The following is a 21205-nucleotide window of genomic DNA, read 5'->3' as shown; positions in this document are numbered from 1 at the left end:
CATGTTGCTGCAAATTGCATTTCTTACTGCTATGTAGTATTCCATTGTGTATATGTACCACATTTTCATGGTCCACTCATTTGTTGCTGAACATCTAGGTTGATTGCACATCTTTGCTATTGTACTGAGTGCGCAGTGAATAGTGGTGTTCATACATACTTATGGATGAATGTCTTTCTATCTTGGAGATAGATACCCAAGAGACAGATTGCTGGGTCAAATGGCAGCTCATCTATTGTTTAATTTTGCTGGCTACTCCCTCCTTATTTTTTTTTTTTTTTTTGCTAAAAAGTGTTGATCGTAGGTCCTCATTGTACAGGCTTAAGCATTTTGAAATAGTATCTCAATAGATGTAAATGGAATCACTACTTCCAGAAATTACTTACATATTGACTTTGTTTAGTTTTTTATTTGAACATCTATTACTTAAGTTTATAAGTATTTTATATATTTCATTCTCCTGTCTTGAGAAGAAAATTATCTAGATAAATACTAGTGAACAAGGTTTTCCATTTTGCTTTTGATTTAAGTTCTTTCACACATTGATAATTTATGTATTTAAATTAATAAGAAGAGGGGTACTTAGTCAAGTAAGATCCATCTCTTTTTTAATTAAATTAAAAAATTTTAATTTAAACTCTATGGTTACAAAGTTTTTCATACTACAGTTTTTCCCCACAGTTAAAGTTGTTTGTGATTGAATTACAGTTAAACAATATATATAACAACCATCACCAGTGAGCATTTCCCCCACTACCAGTGTCAGCAGTCTCTCTCTCACTCTCCTTGTTGCCCTCTTCCCTCCAACCACCCTCCCCTTACATTTTTTTCACATTCCACTCTCTTGCTCTTTTTCTTTCTCACTTACTCCTCCCTCTTTCTACTCCCCCTTTTCTTTCCCTTTCCCTCTTTTCTTTCTTGACACTGTCGTTTGTATTATGCAAATGAAGATTTGCCATGCATGTCCCTTTCATAGTAGACCCTTCTACTATGAACTCTACCTTGCATTCTCACTCTTTAAGGCATGCTCCCCACCATGGCAAGGTCCTTTTCTTAACTGCTCTGCTGTTCTTTGCAATGTCTTTTGAATTGCATCTTTTATGAATGACATGTTTAAAATTAAAGTATTTTTTTCTCTGATGTTTGCCATTGTTTTTAATCCAGACTGATTTGCCTTCTTGTTAAGAATGCCAGTGACCATTTTTATACTCCCTTTATTGCCAGAAGCACGCAAATACTTTGAATTTTCTTTTTATTTTTTATTTTCTCATTAGGGTGCAGCATAGATGTCAAACAAGCTGAAGAACAATCTGCAGCTGCAAATGAAGAAGCACTTTTTCCTTTTTGTAGGGAACCAAGTTATTTTGAAATCCCTACGAAAGAATTTCAACAGCCTTCACAAATAACAGAGAGCACAATTCATGAAATCCCAACAAAAGACACACCAAGTTCTCATACAGCAGGTGCAGGACATGCTTCATTTACCATTGAATTTGATGACAATACCCCAGGAAAGGTAACTATAAAAGACCATGTGATGAAATTTGCTTCTGATCAGCGCCACAAATCAAAAAAGTCTTCTCCTGGAACTCAAGACCTACCAGGAATTCAAACAGGAATGATGGCACCAGAAAACAAAGTAGCGGACTGGCTAGCACAGAACAACCCTCCTCAGATGGTATGGGAAAGAACAGAAGAGGATTCCAAAAGTATTAAAAGTGATGTTCCAGTTTACTTGAAAAGGTTGAAAGGTAAAGTTAATCGATCATTTCAGAGCTTCATATTTTGTGATAAAGAAAGTTTATTCTTAGTTACCAAATACTGTTAGATAAGTAATTATATGGCAGAAAACTCTTGTTTCCCAAAGGATAATATTTTTCCTTAATACTCCAGAGCTGAAATCAGACATTCTGGTGGTATATGTGGAACTGGAACGTTATCTACATGAAATTCTATTATTAACAGTATTGTATTGGTGTGTCAATAAAAATGGAAGAATAAAAAATGACCCCAAACCATTTCATAGTATCCCTTTTGAACTTCTTCATTTAAAATAGTCTGCCTTCATTTTCTTACCAAAACCATATTGACTGTTAATATTTGACCCTTAAATCTTTTTTCTATGAAAAAAATAATTAATCAGCTCATATTTTCTGAGAAGATAAAAATCTTATCTTGTTTTTATGCAAGGAATAACTATGCTGTTTGCTTTGTAATGTTTTCTATAAAATGTCAGTAGCCACATTTGTCACTTGATAGTGGACCAAGTTTACTTTGGTAATATATCACTTCGTTGATATTTCAGACTGCAATACATTATATAAAACAGATTTTGGTTACTTTTGGGATTCATTTAAAACGTTTTCCCCATTTTGTAGCTTTAAAATTACAGAATTTCAGTTTCTTTTTTTTTTCAGTTTATTTTCTAAATATCAATAAATATACTTTTACATCAGCATGTCAGACTGACACTGACTTAACCATACCCTAAGAATATGATCAAGTAATTGAAGACATATCTATATATGATTTTCTTCTGAATTACTTCTGAATAATATACTAGTATGATTACATAACTCTTTGTTGGGATATATTTTATTATAAACATAAGCAATTATAATTATTCTGTAAAGCAATTATCTGTCATTTGTCATGTGTCCTTTATGATCGATTCTTTGTTTTGGGGGTTTGGGGAGCCACATTGTGGCTCAGGAGTACTTTTTTTTGTTTGTTTTGTTTTGGGGCAACACCCCAGCAACACTCAGTGCTTACTCCTAGCTCTGTGCTCAGAAATTGCTCATAGAAGGCTTGGGGAATTATATAGGATGCCAGAAATTGGCTGTATGCAAGGGAAATGCCCTACCGCTATTACTTCTACTCCTCCTCCATCCCTCAGGAGTACTTTTAACTCTGCAGTTGGGAATTGCTCCTGATTGTCTTAGAGGATCATACATGGAGTTGGAGGATTGAACCCAAGTTGTGTGCAAGTCAAATACTTTACCCACTTATTACTCTGCTCCCTGGAATATGTGCTTTTTGTACAATCTTTGATTTTCTACAATCTTAAATAATTGATTATATATATGCATATATACTATTCATAGGTTACCTAAAACTCACAAAATTTGTTTTGTTTTGTTTGGGGGGCCACACAGCTTTGATCAGAAATTACTCCTGGTTCTGCTCTTAGAATTCTCACTCCTGGTGGTACTCATGGATATCATATGCGATATATAAGATCAAATCTGGGTCAGCTCTGTGCAAGGCAAATGCTCCCTACCTGCTGTACTACTATTGCTCCTGGCCCTATAGCCATTTTTAAACTGACAAATTTTCTTGCTTGCTTCGATTTTGGGTCACGCCCAGCTGTATTATTGGGTTGCTTTTAGCTCTGTACTCAGGGACCACTCCTGGGATTGCTTAGTAAGAGACCATAAAAGATGTCAGAGATCAATCAGAGATTGAACCAAGTTCAAGATAAGCATTGTAAATGTGCTGTCTCTCTGCCCTGAACTGTCAATTAATATAAATGAATAATTAATTATTGATATACTGGAAATAGAAATCCTAAAATCTTTGTGCTGTCCTTTCCATCTCTGGAGCAGTGTCTCTCCATAGCTTTTCTCTTCAAGGAGAATCTTTGGAACAATTGCTCTACTGGGTCATTTGGAACAGTTACTCTAAGGGTGGTTCCATCTGCCAGGTGGTTCAGATAATCCAACAGTCCAAAACTCAATGTTTGCCATTAACATTATATTATGTTTTAGAAAATCCCAAGTCTCTCCTCCCAAAACAAATCTCTTAGAAACATTAAACTTGTACTGTGGGCAAACTATGAAATCTGTTGCTTTTTTTATTTTCTATTTATTTTCTAAATTTATTCTTTTTGAAATCGTATGAGTTTACAAAGTCCTTCATATTTGGGTTTCAGACATACAATGAATCAGGGCCAATCCCACCACAATGTTCACCTTTCTCACCAATGTTCCCCATGTGTATCTGATACCATTATCCCTGTCCCCTAGCCTGCCAGTATAACAGGCCCATTTTAAGTTGAGTGTTCAAGTTTTGGTCTCTTAATTCCATTGTTGTTTTCTTTAGGTTGGCTATTTAGTTCTGTCTTTTTTTTTTTATTAACACGCCAATGCATCTGAGACTGCTTTCATATTTGTGTTTCTCTCCTCTTCCACTCAGTTTCTGTTCTCACTATACTCTGGGGCCTACGGTGTTCAAGACAACTCACATATAGACCATTACATTTCTTCATGCATTTTTCTAAATACTAAATATAAGTGAATACCATTCCTGTATTTATCTTTTTTCTGGCATACTTTATTTAAAATATCTTTTAGTTCCATCCATGTTGCTGCAAATTGCACGATTGCATCATTCCTAATAGCTATGTAGTTTTCTATTGTATATATGCACACATTGTCATAATCCACTTCTCTGTTGTTGGGACATTTAGGTTGATTTCACATCTTGATTAATTATACTTAGTGCTGCAATGGATATTGGTGTGCATACGTCCTTTTGGATTAATGTTTTTCTGTCCTTGGGGATAGATACCTTAAAGAAGAAATGCTGGGTCATATTGCAGCTCAATTTTGAGTTTACTGAGAATTCTCCATGCTGGTTTCCATAGAGGTGTTGTACCAGGTAGCATTCCCACCAGGCAGTCGATGAGCGTTCTTGTTCATCACATCCCCACCAATAGAGATTGTTTCCCTTTATTTTTTGATATTTGCCATCTGACTGTTGTAAGATGTAGATCTCATTGTTTTGATTGGATTTTTCTAATGATAAGTAATGAGCATCTGTTGGCCAGTTGTTGGTCTTCCTCAAAGAAGTGTCCATTGTTTTTATATGCAAATAATGATATATAAGAGAGAGATTTTTTTAAAACAATCTCTTTCAGTATTGTTGTCTTGTTTTTTTTTTTTTTTGTTTTGTTTTGTTTTGAGTCACACCTAGCAGCATCAGAGGTATCCCCTGACACTTAGAAATTACTTCTGGCAGGCTCAAAGACCATATGGAATGCTAGGGATCTGACCTGGTTGGCTGCATGCAAGACATAACACCCTATTCTCTACTATTGCTCTGGTCTTGTATTTTGTATGACTTTTTTTTTCTTTTTTGGTTTTTGGGTCACACCCCGGATGCGCTCCAGGGGTTCCTCCTGGCGTACGCTCAGAAATCACTCCTGGCAGGCTTGGGGCACTATATGGGATGCCAGGATTTGAACTACCATCCCTCTGCATGCAAGGCAAATGCCCCACCTCCATGCTACTTTCCAGCCCGCCTGTGTATTACTTTTAAGTCATCTTGTAAGGTTTCATTTATATCCAAATTCATTTTTGTACAGCACTTGAAATTTGAAAACTATGATAAATTATATAAACTATCATTTAGAGTTGATTTACAAGAAAGACCTACATCTTAGTTTATTGCCATTACTATTACTAGCCATTACTATTTTTTAATTTTCAAGCCATTTTACAAGTTTTTCAAGCTTTTTATAATCATAAACACATTATAACATAAGATAGATCCAAATATTTTCAACAAAATACATTTGCTTTACATCCCAAAATCATAACTTCCACTCACTGTTAATTAAAGATTTCCTACAGTTTTCAATATTTAATCTATATGCTTAAGTTCTAAACAGATAATAACAATTTTATAATAATTTGACCTTTAGAAACTTCATCAGTAGAAATTTGAATGCTTCTATAAAGTACATATGCTTTGGGACAGTAAAGAAAGTAGTAGTCAGAAGCCATATTTTATATGTGGCTGCATCTAGTGGGCTTTCCACTTTGTGCTCAGAGTGTACATTAAGTTGGCTGTGGAAGAATGTAGTGTTTGCAGGGCAGGTAATTACCCTATTTAGCTATCTCTCCAGCCAAGTGTTCTATTGACCATTATTTAGGAGAGTTTCTGTTACTTTAACCCTGAATTATTGACTAGGATCATATAAAGAATTTAGTATATTTAGGTACAGTTAATGCCAAAACAAAAAGACTGGTGATATAGAGTGTGCTAGTTATTCTTTTGTCAGTTAAACACTAGTAGTTTTTTTTCCCCACCCCCCTAAACACTAGTAGTTTTGGATCAATTTTTGATGCTATGTAGCTTTTAGAAATAAAAGAGCTAATAATTTTACCTCAGATGAAAGTGCGTTTATATAAAGGAAATTTGTAATCAATAATTTAAAGAAGCATGCTGAAGGGCTTGTCACCACTTTTTACAACAACTTCTCTATGTTGAAACAGGAATTAAATTCTGTAAAGAAGTCTGGATAGGTGGCATAAGGTGCTTGCCTTGTACACAGAGTGCTTTGATCTTTTCTTACCACATCTGATACTGAACACAGCCAGGAGAGTCACTCTCAAACACAGAGCAGGAATTAACCTCCAAAACTACTATCTATGGACAGAAAGGTCCTCAGAAATTCTGTTAAGAAAGTGGTTTTGTATTTTGTTATGCGTGAAGTGGGTTTATTTAGGAATTTATGAAGGAAATAATGATATTAGTTTTTCGAGCTCTTACAAACTATATTCCATATATTTGAAGCAAACATGAAAATAGGTTTAAATATTTTTATGTTTTTGTGTTGCGATTTTCCTCCTTTTTTTAATGTTCAGCTGTAAAATTGGTCTCTAAGATCCGGTTTGTTTATATGTTTTAGAGAGTCTTACCCACACCAAAGTACTAATATTGTCTCTGTACATTGGCCACTTTCTTTCCATTTCCCTCTTCTCTTATGATTTAATTACTATTATTGTCCTTACCTCTAATTAGCCTATTCAAGTTTTCTTTTTTTTAATTTAATTTTTTATTGAGACTATTGTGAATTACAAGTCTTTCACAGTTTTCAGGCATATTATGACAATGAATTAGGGCCATTCCCACCACCAATGTTGACCTCCCTCCACCTGAGTTCTCAGCATACATCCTATACATCCACCCTTAGTCCCCTGGATTACTAGTGTAACAGGTTACTATAACAAACAGTAGCTTGTTATAGTTTGGGGTCTCTTGATTCTATTGTCATTGACTTTGGCTTGAGTATTTAGATCTGACTTTTTTTTTTACTCAATGCTTCTGAGACAACTTGGCCCCTAGGTCCAGGAAATTTTCTTTCTAATTTCCGCAATGCATTACTGCACCTATACAAAAACAAAACAAAACAAAAACCCAACCCCCACCCCTCACCCCCCCCCAATACATGCAACACACCACATCTGCCCCCTCCTTTTTGGTTTTGGGTTTTTTTTCTACCTTTAATTTTAATTTTATTCATATATTCTAGATAGGTGCTCCACCTTTTTTTTATAGAACTTAGAACTTGAATCATTTTGTTCTGCCTCATATTTCTATGTCTTTCTACAAATTGAGAAAAGAAAAATAAAAGTGGATGGGACCCAGGGATCAAATTTTCTATTTCTTCCTGATTCAATCTTGGGAAGTTATGGGATTCTCAAAAGTCACCAATTTTTATTTTTAGATTATTATTTTAGTGGATAATATGGTTCCTAATAATTGATTGAGGACTTTGTTTCTATGGAATCTGTTGTAATTTGTCCTCTTAAATTTTTGCATGCCCTGCATGCAAAAAAACTTGTTTTTCACTGGAGGGCACTACATTCTTAAAGGCTCTGAACTTGGGGGTTACTCTGGCAATGTGCTGGAGACTCTGCAGTGCCAGTGATCAAATCTATGCTTCCTGCATACAAAACTTGCACCCAGCTCATTAAGTTCTGGCCCTGCAAAAATATATCATGTTTTTTGCTATGAGTTCTTTTGTCTGAAATTAAAACACTAAATGATAAACTGCTCTAATGGTAGAGACATTTGCTTCAGTGTTGTAAACATATCCTGATTTAGATGATGTAACAAACTATTAAGGCATTGTATTTTAAGTGGTTAGAATTTGGGAGAAAGACAGTCAATCCTGTTCAGTTGTTTAAATTTGAATGTAAGCCTTGCCAATTAGCAGAAGTTTGTAGATTGTATTATGAAAAGACCAATATATAGCTTTAAATAGGTTGAAACTGAGGGAGGGACAAAATAGCATTTTTGAATATGCTTCCATTTTCCTGGTGGGATTTTTTTTCCCTTATCTATATGTGTTTTCATTTTATTGTCAGGAAATAAACATGAGGATGGTACTCAAAGTGAATCAGAGAACGCTGGAGCTCACAGACGCTGTAGCAAGCGTGCACTCTTTGAGGAACACTTAGCGCCACCATTCAGATCAGAAAAAGCTACACAAGACCATTCTACTGAAAAGCATCAAGACCAAGCTGTTGTAAGTAAAACTGCTTTTATGATTAAATGTTTTTTTTAATTTATTGATTGATGATTTCTTTGATTTATAATGCTATTAATGGTTTCTCATGTACCACGTGGGCCCATCACCAGTGTGTGATTACATTCTTTGATGTGTAGATAGATCTAAAAAAAAAAAAGGTCTTTTACTTATAGTATGGGAATTTTGAGTCCGGACACTACTTATTCAACACCACATACAGAACTTGAAAAAAATCTTCAACAGCATATGCCAAAGTGGTTTCTTTGTTTTTACAGACTAGCTCTACGCATCACAGAGGGGGGCATGTTGTTCCACATGGGAAATTGTTTAAACAGAAATCAGAGGAACCATCGATGTCTATTCCCTTTCTGCAAACTGCCTTATTAAGAAGTTCAGGGAGTCTTGGCCACAGACCAAGCCAGGAGATGGATAAAATGTTAAAAAATCAAGCTACTGCTGCTACTTCTGAAAAGGATAATGATGATGATCAAAGTGACAAGGGTACTTATACCATTGAGTTAGAGAATCCCAACAGTGAGGAAGTGGAAGCAAGAAAAATGATTGACAAGGTAAATAAAATCTGAATATAATGTTAGTTTTTATGTGGTATATATAACTTGGAGAATTAGCATGAAATGTTCTTAAGCAGTGACATTGGTAATGTAGATATTGTTAGGGGATTTCAAAACTAACAAGGACAAAACACTTCCTGATTTTATTTTTCTTAGAGGTCAAGTTTACCTTACAGTCTTTGTACTACTGTAAATTTATTTATATGGATCTTTTAAAGCTATATAAATTTAAAATAGAATTTAAAAATAGTATGCTTAGGGTATTCTTATTGTGCTTATATTTAAAAATAAAAAAATCTTGTTAACTTAAGCATAAATGTTAGCTCATAATTAACCACAAGTATTTTTTCTACTAATTTCATATCTAAAACAGCTAGAAATACATTTGTTTTAATCCGTTTTATTCATTGTCTATTTTCTTTCAATATTTTCTATTAACTACTAATAGAATTATATAAAACACAATTTTTAGGATTCATGTCAAAACTGATGTTAATATTATTTATCAGTTAACGTGAATAGTGATTATGTATGGTGTAAAACAAAAGCTCTCAAACTTATCATGTCTACTTCCCTCTTTTCAGAAAAGGAATTACTCAGCACCCTTCTGAAAATATGCTTTCTTTAAGTGAAGAAACAGAAAAGGGCCCCCACAGTTGCTTCCAAGGCAGCTATAACTCCCTTGGATAGCACCAGTGTATCCTCAACTGTGAAGAACAGTATAGCCCATATTGGGAAACATTGTACTTTAAAATATGTAGTTTTTTTATTTTTGTTTTTGTTTCATTTCTATCTGTGGTGATGAAAAGTTGATGTTAGGAATTAGTTATCAGTTTTACCCTGTGGCAAAAGAAAACTGAAGTTTTATGTATTGAGAGTGAATCTTCTTTAAAAAGATTTTTATGAAGATGGAGAGATAGACTTGGATTAAATCCACCATTACCACATATTTCTCTAAGCATTGTCAAGTATTGCTGTGGAGGCCTTAAGAACCACCAGGGTGACCCATCTAAAACTTCACTTGACAAGATCTAGAATACATCGCATCCTCAGACCCTTGCATTGAACCAACATCCTTGCTGGTAAAGAAATCTCCAGGAGGGTCCTCAGCCCCATAAGTATCCACATGTACCCCATCATCCTAAATAAAACAGAAGGGGAATGTCCAAATGATCACTACACACATTGTCATTTGACACACACTGGTTTTTATTTGGGGAGAGAGGAGGGACTGGGCCACACTAGGTGGTACTGAGGTTATCCCTGGCTATTGTCCTCAGGGTTCCTTTCTGGCTGTGGTTGAAGATGTATGTAGTACTGCAGAGAAAATTAGGGTTGGTAGTATGCAAGGCAAGCATCCTAACTCCTATAGCCTCTGATATGCACTAGTTTAGACACTGATTTTAGTATAATTTTGTAGGGAATGGACCAGATACATCTTTGGTATTTAAAAAAAGCTAATAGAGAGGCCAGAGCAGTAGAGCAGTGATAAGGCAAGTTTTTCTTGCATACTGCTGACCTAGGACAGTGTCCTATATGGTCCCCCAAGTAAGGAGCGATTTTTGAGTGCATAGCCAGGAGTAACCCCTGAGTGTCACTGGGTGTGGCCCAAAAGCCAAAAAAGAAAAAAAAAAGCTAAAACGACTTGTAGTTGCTTTTAATTTTATGGTTTTAATTTTTATTTGTAATATATTACTGTAATCTTTTGCATAACTGAAATAATTTATAAAATGAATGTGTTATCTTGGTAAATACATATAATATTCTTTGGGGGTCATATTCAGCAGTACTCAGTGGTAGATCCTCGGGGTATGGTGACCACATTTAATGAGGAACTTATTTAATGAAGAACAAAACATTTAATGAGTATTTAATCACCTACCTATTTAATTACCTACTCTCAAAGCATTTTTACTGTTAATGTTTATAACTCTAAACTTTTGGACACCTATTGGTTTAAGAATTAGACTTTAGGAGTCTGAGAGAGAGCACAGCAGAGGGCTGTTTCCCTTGTACAAGTACAATCCATGTTCTTAACTTTTTATAAAACCTATACCTAGCCTAAGATAGTGAAAAATTCCAATCCTTTTGGGTAATAGGGTGAAAAATTCTTTTTAGCTGCTTCCTACTGATAAGGGACAGTTGTGGGGTTATTATAGTTTTTTACTTTCTATTTCTATCTAAGGAGCAAATATTCTCTATTTTGTGTAAAGTGTGAAATAGGTATTTAGCTTTAATAGTTGTCCTAAAACGATTTGTTGAAGACACTTTCTTTATTCCATTTCATGTTCCGGGATCCTTTTTCAGTGGTTGACCATATACTTGGGGCTTTGTTTTTTGGATACTCTTCTGACCCATTGGTCAGAGAGTCTGTCTGTGTTCTAATACAAGGCTTTTGGAATAGTATAGTTCCAATACCATAATTTTGATTACTATGACTTTGTAGTACAGCTTCACGTTAAGTAATGAGTTGCCACCCAGTTTCTTGCTTTTCAGTTTGGTTTTGGCTTTCTGGGGTCTTCTATGATTCAACACCAACTTTAAAATTGACTGTTCTAAGTCCTTGAAGATTGTGTTGAATCCATATAGAAGTGTAGGTAAGATGGTCATTTTGTTAACAATGATTCTTCTGATCCATTAGTGTGGAATATTTTTCCAGTTCCTTAGGTCTTCTATAGTTTCAAGTGTTTTGTTTCTTTGCTATAGGTCTGTCACCTCTGAGATTAAGTTTATTTCTAGGTACTTAATGGTTATTGATACTATTTTTTAGTTTGTTTTGATTTTTGAACCACACCCCGGCAGCAGTAAGAGATTACTCCTGGCTCTGCACTCAGAAATTACTCCTGAAATGTTCTTGGGACCATATGGGATGCCGGGATAGAACCCAGGTCAATTGCATGCAAGGAAAACCCCTACCCACTGTGCTCTCATTGCAACCCCATGACACTATTATAAATGGAATAGACACTTCGATGATTTTATTTGCTGACTTTTTTTTTTTTTTACAAAGAAATACAACTGATTTTTGTGTGTTGACTTTGTAGCTGGCCACTTTGCAGTAATGTATTTTTGTTTCTAGGAGCTCTTTTGTGGACTTTTTAAGGTCTTTGATGTATATCATCATTTCTACTGCAAATTTGAGAGTAATTTGACTTAACTCTTTTACAAGTTTGATCATTTTGATTTTCTTCCCTTGCCTGATTGCTGTTTCTAGATTTCTAATACGATATTGAATAAGAGTGGAAACAAGAGACATTCTTGCCTTGTGCCTGACCTTACTGGGAATGCTTTCAGATTTTTACCATTAAGAGTAACATTGGGGATATTTGGAACTTATCACTTTGGACAAGAACTCAGTGCTGAAAGGGGATAAAGTGACGTGCATGACACACTTTAATTATAGTGCAAACCACAGTGTCAACAAGAAGAGAGAGAAAAAAGGAAAGAGAAGCAAAATGCTTGCCCCATAGACAGGTGGAGGAGGGAAATCATCAGGGACATTGGTGGCGGGAAAAGTGCACTGTTAAAGGATGGTCATGCATTCTATGACTGAAACTTAAGTATGAACAATTTTGTAACCATGGTGCTTAAATAAAGAATTTATATATTTAAAAAAAAGAATAACATTTGGGCTTTGTATAGATAGCTGTTACGATCTTGAGAAAGTTTCCTTCTAACCCTATTTTGTTGAGGGATTTAATCATGAATGAGTGTTGAATCTTGTCTAGTGCTTTCTCTGCATCATTTGATATATGATTTTTATCTTTCTTTAATAGATGTGATGTCCTGTCCTGAGGTTTTAGTTCTGTTCCATTGTGTATGTGTGTATGTAATATATATATTCATGATCCACTCATCTATTGTTGGGCATCTAGGTTGATTCCACGTCTTAGCTGTTGTACTAAATGCTGCAATGAATAGCGATGTGCATACATTCTTTTGGATGAATGTTTTTCTGTCCTGGGGATAGATATGCAAAAGAGGGCTTGCTGGGTCATATGGAAGCTCAATTTTGAGTTTAATGAGAACCCTCCATCCTGTTTCCATAGGTTGTTGTTACAATTGGGGATCTAGTTTGTGTAATTGCTCTTTGAGTAGTTCATTTAAGGTCTGTTTGGTAGCACAGATATTGTGAGTTCTCTTTTTGCTCGAGAAGGTTTCTAATCCTCCATCCCAGGTAAATGAGAGTTTTTCTGGGTAGTGGACTATAGATTGAAAGTTTCTTTCATTCAGTAGTTAGAATACATCATTTCACTCTTTTCATGCCTGGAATTTTTTTCAAATGGAAGATCTGCTTTGATTCTTACTTTTTTTTCCTTTATACTTGAGGGTTTTTTCCTCCCTTACTGCTTTAAAGAGTCCATCTATTTCTTTGTTCTTCCCTTTCCTATTTTCTTCCCCTTCTGGTATTCCTATATTCAGAGATTATTTCTTTTGTCTTTGTTCATTAAGTGCCTTACATTTTATACCAATGTTTGTCTCTCCTTTCTTTTATGACTTCTTTATCACTGCCAGATATAATTTGTCTCAAGTTCATCCCCACCTGTATAATTCTACTATTATGGCTTGCTGACATCCCTTAGTTCCTTCAGTTCCATTTGTGGATTCTCAAATATTCCTTGAGTTTGTTGAATTGTTCATCTATAGATTTTTTTATTTCGCTGTCTAGTGACTCCTTGATTTTTATTGATAAAACATTAAGTGTTGATTTTAGGTCCTCATCTATAAGGCTCAGAGTTTGGGTGGACTTGGAAATTTGCCAATATTTCTCTCCATATCTCTAACTGTGGGTGTCTTCCTTAGCTTCTCCATTGATTTTTGCATTTAGTGATTTGGAATGCTGGAGTTTGGATGTTTAAAAAGTGATCTATTGAACTATTTGTATGGAAGGTGGCTTGAGGCATATCTTCTTTAGAGGTTATTTTTCTAAACAAGTAAGGTTATCTAAGAATGATAAAAGATATTGCATACTAGTTCATATTCTGTTCAGCTGGTTTTTGAACTGTATATTTTCAAAGAGAAAGAATTCTAGAGTCAATCTGCCAGGACCTATATGACATAACATTGAAATAACATTGGCTTGGAAAAAAGGAGAGTTGAAGGGAAGTAAGGAGGTTTTCTGTTCCAGCCCAGAAGCAGACCTGACTGCCCCAGGGGGGTGGGGCTGTGATCTGGAATGGTGGTAAAACCTGGAAGGAGGCGCTAAGGAAAGACCCGATTGGCTGCCTCTTTTGTATTTGATGGGAGTGTTTAGGATGGGAGGTTCCCTTTTCCTGCTCAGACACAGAAGTGATTGGCCACAGGGAGCAGAGGATCAGGAATGGAGCTGGAATCCAGAAGGAGGCTGAAGAAAGGCCTGAAAGATAGCCCCATCTGAGTTCTGTGAGAGTGATTAGAACCAGATGTTCCCTGTTTACAACCAGACCCAAACCTGACTGGTCCCAGGGGGCAGACTATCTGAAATGGCAATAGAACTGGGAGGCTCCTGAGGAAAGCTTTAATTCCTTTTTATGTCAACACTTATACCATTATGTTAATATGCTGTATTTTATTAATCTCTTGATTTGTTGGTATTTAAATTGTTTTCACTTTTTGGGTTTTTTTTTTGGGGGGGGGGTTGGGGGCCACACCCAGCTGCACTCACAGTTTACTCCTGGCTCTGCACTCAGAAGTTGCTCCTGGCATGCTTGGAGGACAATATGGGATGCCGGAAATTGAACCTGGATCCTTCCAAGGTTGGCTGTGCTCAAGGCAAACGATTTACAGCCGTGCTATCACTCCGTCCAGGCTTTCACTATTTGAGTTGCAATTAATACCACTACAAACATCCATTTATATATTAATTTTATCCTATCATAAGTGAAAAAATTTTTCTTATTTCCATTCTAAGCTCTTTGTTTTTTAACAATCTTTTCTGAATTAAAGTCTTTTAACTTGATTACAAATGAACCATCACAATTTTATACTTTCACAAATATTTTTAACTGAAATTTTTTGGGTCTACATCTGATGATACTTAGGGGGCCTTGTAGTTCCTCAGGCTTCCAAAGCAAAGCAAGTGTTCCAGATCTTGAACTATATTCCTTTCCTGTACTATTCAATTTTAGATTGTTTTTTCTTTAATATAATTAGTTTGGGGTGGAGAGTGTTATTGTGTTGGCAGGCTCTACCCTGCCATTCTCATGGTTTACTCTTGATTCTGTGCTCAATAATCATTCCTAGCAGGATTGGGAAATTTTAGAGTAGTAGGGATTGATGCTAAGTTGGGAGCCTCCCCACCTGCTGTAGTATCTACCAATTCCCAGAAATTATTACATTTGGGGGGGGGTTTGGGTCACACCTGGTGGCATTCAGGGGTTACTCTTGGCTCTGTGCTTAGAAATCACTCCCAGTAGGCACAGGGACCATATGGGATGTCTGGATTCGAACAACCATCCATCCTGGATCGGCTTCACGCAAGGCAAACCACTATGCTATCTATCCAGCCCCTGTTTATATTTTTTATATGGAAAATTATAAGACTGAAGAAACTCTTCAATTAGATATTTCTAATTCTGCTCCCTAATGTTTGTGGGTAGAATCTGCATATCATTCATATCTCATGAATAATTGAGATATGGTAATCCATATATCAGCAGGAACTCACTATGACTGATTTGAACTAGTAGAGATGCTGATCCCTTTATCTGAAGATCCTTGCTTTGGAAAAAGACATTCTGCACATCTGAAATTGAAACCAAAGTGGATTTTTACTTAGATATTTGGATATCATCAGTATAATAATGTGATACTATTATTCAATTATTGTGTGTATGAATGTGTGTTTGTCTTTATTGATACCTAAGTGCCTCATATTTGCTAGGCTCTGCATTACCCAAGAGCTACATTCCTGCCTCTAAAAGCTTAATATTTAACCTACAGTTATTGTTTTTGTGAAAGATGAATTCTGAATTTTCAAATCGTAGGAAACATTTCTGATATTAAGAAATATTTTAATCAAAGTACCATTGTTGTTAACATTTGCGTTACTCTATTTGCTACATCTTATATCTTCTGCCCTTTTGAACACAGGTATCTACTTTATATCACAATATGCATATTAAGCATGTCTCCTACATTGAAGGTCACAAAATGTAATTTTCATCTTTGCTTTATTTTTTGTTTTTGCTTTTATTTTTGTTTTTGGGTCACACCCGGCGTTGCTCAGGGGTTACTCCTGGCTGTCTGCTCAGAAATAGCTCCTGGCAGGCACGGGGGACCATATGGGACACCGGGATTCGAACCAACCACCTTTGGTCCTGGATCGGCTGCTTGCAAGGCAAACGCCGCTGTGCTATCTCTCTGGGCCCCGTAATTTTGATCTTTATTTACAAGTATTTAGTAGACAAAAATGTTTATTTCTGTGAAAGTTGAACTGGTTTCCTCTGGTGATGTTATTCACCATTCCTGAGCCCATCTAATTTCAAAATTAGAAAAATACAAAGACTTTCTTATACAATATGAATTTTGGGGGATTTGTGTATGTGTTGAGGCCACACCAATAGTACTCAGGACTTACTCTTGTCTCTGTGCTCAGGTATCACTTTTGACAGGCTTGGTGGACCACTTGGGGTGCTAGGGATCAAACTTAGGTCAACTCCATACAAAGCAAGTGCCCTATGTGCTGTACTATCACTCCTGTTCTATACAACATGAGGTTTTAACTAATGATGATGATAATAATATACTAGTGAATAAACCAAATGAATATGCTGTATTTTATTATTATTCTTGTTATTCCATTTAATATAATATTTATTATTTCTTTGTTATCTAAAGAGTGTTTACCTTCTTTACATTTATAATTAAAGTCTATGATAATCTGGTTGCTATAGAATTTTAAGTACAAAATATCCTTTCATATTTCAAGTGACATTCTCCTTTTATTACAAGATCCTATATTAGACGCTAAACTCCTTGTGAACAAGACAAAGCTATACATTTTTCTAAATCTCACTCATGGCTAACCTAGTAGCCAACAATTAATAGCATGCCTGATACATTTCCTACCTGAATGAGATTTTTGTATTATTTTAGGTCAGGAGTTTTGATTGAGCCCAGGTCAGAATGGGAAAGAGAATCATGAATCTGGGTAAACCATATATTTGACATACCATTGAGCCATTTTGGAAATGAGATGACAAGACAAGTGACCTCTAGTTAGAAATCAAATCCTTGTTGCCAGAGAAATAGCATGAATGTAGGGTGTTTGCCTTGCATGCAGAAGGACGATGTTTCAAATCCTGGGTATTCTCATATTGTCCCCCAAGCCTGCCAGGATTTCTGAGTATAGAGCTAGGAGTAACCCCTGAGTGCAGCAGGTTTGACCCCAAAACAAGCAAAAAAAAAAAAAAAGAAAAAGAAAAAGAAAGAAAGAAAGAAGGAAGGAAGGAAGGAAGGAAGGAAGGAAGGAAGGAAGGAAGGAGGGAGGGGAGGGAGGGAGGGAGGGAGGTGAGGGAGGGAGGGGAGGGAGGGGAGGAAGGATGGAAGGAAGGAAGGAAGGAAGGAAGGAAGGAAGGAAGGAAGGAAGGAAAGGAAGGAAGAAAGAGAAGAAAAAAATTGAATCTTTGAATGTGAATGAAATCACCCAAACACAAAATCTAGAATGAAAACATTGAGAAATCAGGAAATCTTCTCAGCTTTGAAGAGCTCACATGTTCAATCCAAATATTACATATGTTACATAGTTTTCTAGTTTAATATATATGTATATGCATATATGTAATTTTAAAATGTGAAAAATAGATTAACTGTAAAATGTGTGAACAGTATAAGCCATTTATATCCTCCATTTTCATATGCAATATTTCTGTTTTTACATGAAAGATCTTTATATAAAAAACTGAGTGTTGTTTCCATTACTTTTGAAAGCAATTCCAAAAGTAAAAACAAGGACTCTGGGGCCAGAGAGATTGCACTAGTAGTAGGGTGTTTGCCTTGCATGCAACTGATTCAGGACAGATGATGTTTGAATCCCAGCATCCCATATGGTCTCCCATAGCCTGCTATAGAATTATTTCTTAGTGCCACCAGTGTGACTCCCCCCAAAAAATAAAATAACAAACAAAAACAAGTACTCTGAAGACTCCTTTCCACATGTAATATTCTATAGGACTTCATTTATTTTTGAAAATAAAATTGTCACTTCTCTGAGAGATGTGTATAGCTACCTCTACAGATTTTAAATTAATCTGTAAAAGTTTTCAAAATACTCTTATTCTGTGACTTCAGTTCCTCTTCTAAAAAGCCTTAGATTTTTTTTGTAAATATCTATTACTGTCAGTTTAAATTACTGTCATCAGTGACCTTGAGAGTTATGTTTTTTTAAGTTATGTTGCTTAGCAATTTTAGGGAACAAAGTCATCAAATTCTCTCTTGAATATATGATAGAATCAAGTATTATAAAATATTAAAAATCATCTAGGGCTGGAACTAGAATATAGTGTATAAGGAAGGTATTTGTCTTGCACAGACCTGACCCAGCAGTGTTTAATCTCCTAAGGTTCCCTGAGCATTGCCAGGAGTAGAGTAGGGCAGAATAGGTCCTAAGCATCTCTGGATATGTCCCCAAAAGAACAACAACAAAAGTAATTTAAATTGATTTGTAAATTAGCATGCCAAAGGCTATACATCATTCAAGTATAACAAATTGGGATTTCTTTCTTTTTTAATGTATTTTTATTTTTAATCACTCTGAAAATTAGAAAATTATTACTAAGTTAAAGGAATAGTGTTCCAACATAGTTGTCCACTTCCCTCCACCACTGTTCCCAGTTTCCCTCCTATATCCCAGACTGTCTATAGAGCAGTCATTTTCTCCTCCACATTTTTCTATTGTTCCCTTCTCTAATTTATCTCCCTCACTCCATTCCAGAGGTAGGCATTCTACTGAAGAATAGTTCACCTGCTCTTCTTTTCTATTGTACTTTGAGATTTGTTATTCCATTATGAAGACACTTTATATCCCACAGATAGAGATCATTCTGTGTATATTCCTCCTCTAACTAAATTTCACTCAATCTGATACTCTCCAAATTCATTAATATAGCAGTAATGCATGGCTATTTTTTTCTTACTGCTGAATATTACTCCATTATGTTTATATACCCAATTTTTATTTTTTTTGGTTTTTGGGTGGTATCACCCCCTGCATTACTCAAGGTTACTCCTAGTTCTGTACTTAGGAATTATTTCTGGCCAGCTTGAGGAGACCATTTGAATTTGATTTGAGAATCAAACCTGGCTTTGCTATATGATAGGCCGTGCTATCACTCCAGCCCACTATATTTTTAAAATCAGTATGGGGCATCTGTTCTTAGACACTTGGATTATTTCCAGATTTTGACTGTTGTGAATAGTGCTGCAGTGAACAGAGGAGTTCAGACATCTTTTTTGGATTGTGCTTTTGGGACCCTTCGGGTAAATTCTCAGGAGTGGGATTGCTGGATCATATCTTGGATATGATAACTTTTATAGGATGAGAGGTGGGAAAATGTTTTTCCAAGTCTGTAGCTGTCTTTTTACTCTGGTCATTTCTTGTGAGGTACAGAAGCTTTTTAGTTTAATGTATTCTCATTTGTTTATTATTGCATCCACTTGTACTTCATCCTTAAAGATGCCTCTAGCTTGAATGTCCTAGACAGTTCAGCCAATATTTTCTTGATGAAGGCATGGATATCCATTCCCTCATGTCTTTGCTTTTTTTTTTTAAATAATTTTCATTGTGAATTACATATGGGACACCAGGGATTGTCCTGGGCAGCTGCGTGCGAGTTAAATGCTATTTGCTATGTGCTATTGCTCCAGCCCCAAATTTTTTCTGACTAATATCTTTGTTATCATATGTCCCAGGAATCTTTTGCTATCTTTTGATTTCATCTCTGGCTCACTGGTAGTAGTGAGCTGTTTAATTTCTAGTGTTAAGGCTATTTCTCTATTTCCATTTGTAAAAAACTTCTCTTTTTTTTTTATTGCATCATGGTCTGACAAGATAGTGAATATAGGTTGTTTAAAAAAGAAAAAGGAAACTGGAGTGTTTCTGTTCTTTGATTTTTCTAAAAGAGCCTGAAAATGATTGTCAGTAAGTCATCCTCAAAGATTTGAAAGAACTTATTAATGAATTCACCTTGGGCTGACTTTTTCTTTTTGGTTTTTGGGCTACACCCAGTGACACTGAGGCGTTATTCCTGGCTATGAGCTCAAAATTGCTCCTGGCTTGAGGGACCATATGGGATGCCCCAGGGGATGGAAAACACAGTCTGTCCTGGGTCAGCCACTGCAAAGCAAAATGCCCTACCACTGAGCCACCTCTTGGTTGACTTTTATTTGAGGGAGACTTGATAACTGTTTCAATTTTTTCAATAACTATAGGCCTATTAAGGTACTCCATATCTTGATTGAGCCTTAGGAGGTGATAGGAGTTGAAGAATTTATCTGTTTCTCTTAGATTCTATTGTTCGGTGTCAGAGATTTTAAAACTAATCTATCATATTCCTTTGAATTTCTCAGAAATCTGTTTTGATATTGTTGTTTTGATATCTAATTTACTTAGTAAGGCTTATCTTTATTTGTAATTTTTGATAGTTTTCAACTGTGACTTTTTTTATTCCCTGAAAAACATCTTGATTTTATTAATTTTTTGAATTGGTGTTTTGGAATCTAATTCATTAATTTATGTTCTTAAGGTTTAATATTTCCTTATTCCTAATGGTCAATTATTTATGTGGGCCCTAACTCTCCCCCTCTGAATGCTTAAATACCTATGAACTTTCCTCTTAATGCTACTTTTGCTCTGTCCTACAAATTCTAGTAGCTGTGTACTCATCCTCATTTGTGTCCATGAATCTGTTGATCTGCTTTCCTTTTTTTTTGTTTACAAATTGGGTGCTTATTAGTAAACTGTAATTTATAGGGGTTTGAGTTATTTCTTCATTTTTGTTTGTGATTAGCTTCTATTTCAGTATATTGTGGTCTGAGAAGATAATTGATATTATTTCTATTCTCTTGAATTTATGAAAGTATTTTTATGTAGTCCTGGAAGTGGTCTATCTTAGAAAATGTCCATTATGCATGTTTATTTAGCATTTGGAGATTAAAAACACATGTGTGTATACACACATATACATATATATCACAAGCCTCTATCTTTCATTCAAGGCTAGTATTTCCTTGCTGAGTTCAGTTATAGTCTAATTGATCTATCAAGTGGTCATAGAGTAGTGTTATTATTATTATATCTTCCTCAAGTCTCAACAGTTTAAGTATTTGCTAGTCC

General features: G+C 35.5%; 1 protein-coding gene across 1 annotated transcript in view; it reads left to right on the top strand.

The window, feature by feature from the left end:
- Positions 1-21205, top strand: part of CEP170 (centrosomal protein 170) — a 140351-nt gene that overhangs the window by 58833 nt on the left and 60313 nt on the right. Inside the window, exons 8-10 of the mRNA XM_049776649.1 lie at positions 1275-1751; positions 8157-8317; positions 8596-8889. Coding sequence (XP_049632606.1) covers positions 1275-1751; positions 8157-8317; positions 8596-8889 — 932 coding nt within the window. The remainder of the gene's footprint in view (positions 1-1274; positions 1752-8156; positions 8318-8595; positions 8890-21205) is intronic.

The sequence above is a fragment of the Suncus etruscus genome, chromosome 7, assembly GCF_024139225.1.
Source record: "Suncus etruscus isolate mSunEtr1 chromosome 7, mSunEtr1.pri.cur, whole genome shotgun sequence".
Taxonomy (NCBI): Eukaryota; Metazoa; Chordata; class Mammalia; order Eulipotyphla; family Soricidae; genus Suncus; species Suncus etruscus.
The sequence above is the reverse complement of the archived record's forward strand: the minus strand, read 5'-3'. Positions and strand labels throughout refer to the sequence as shown.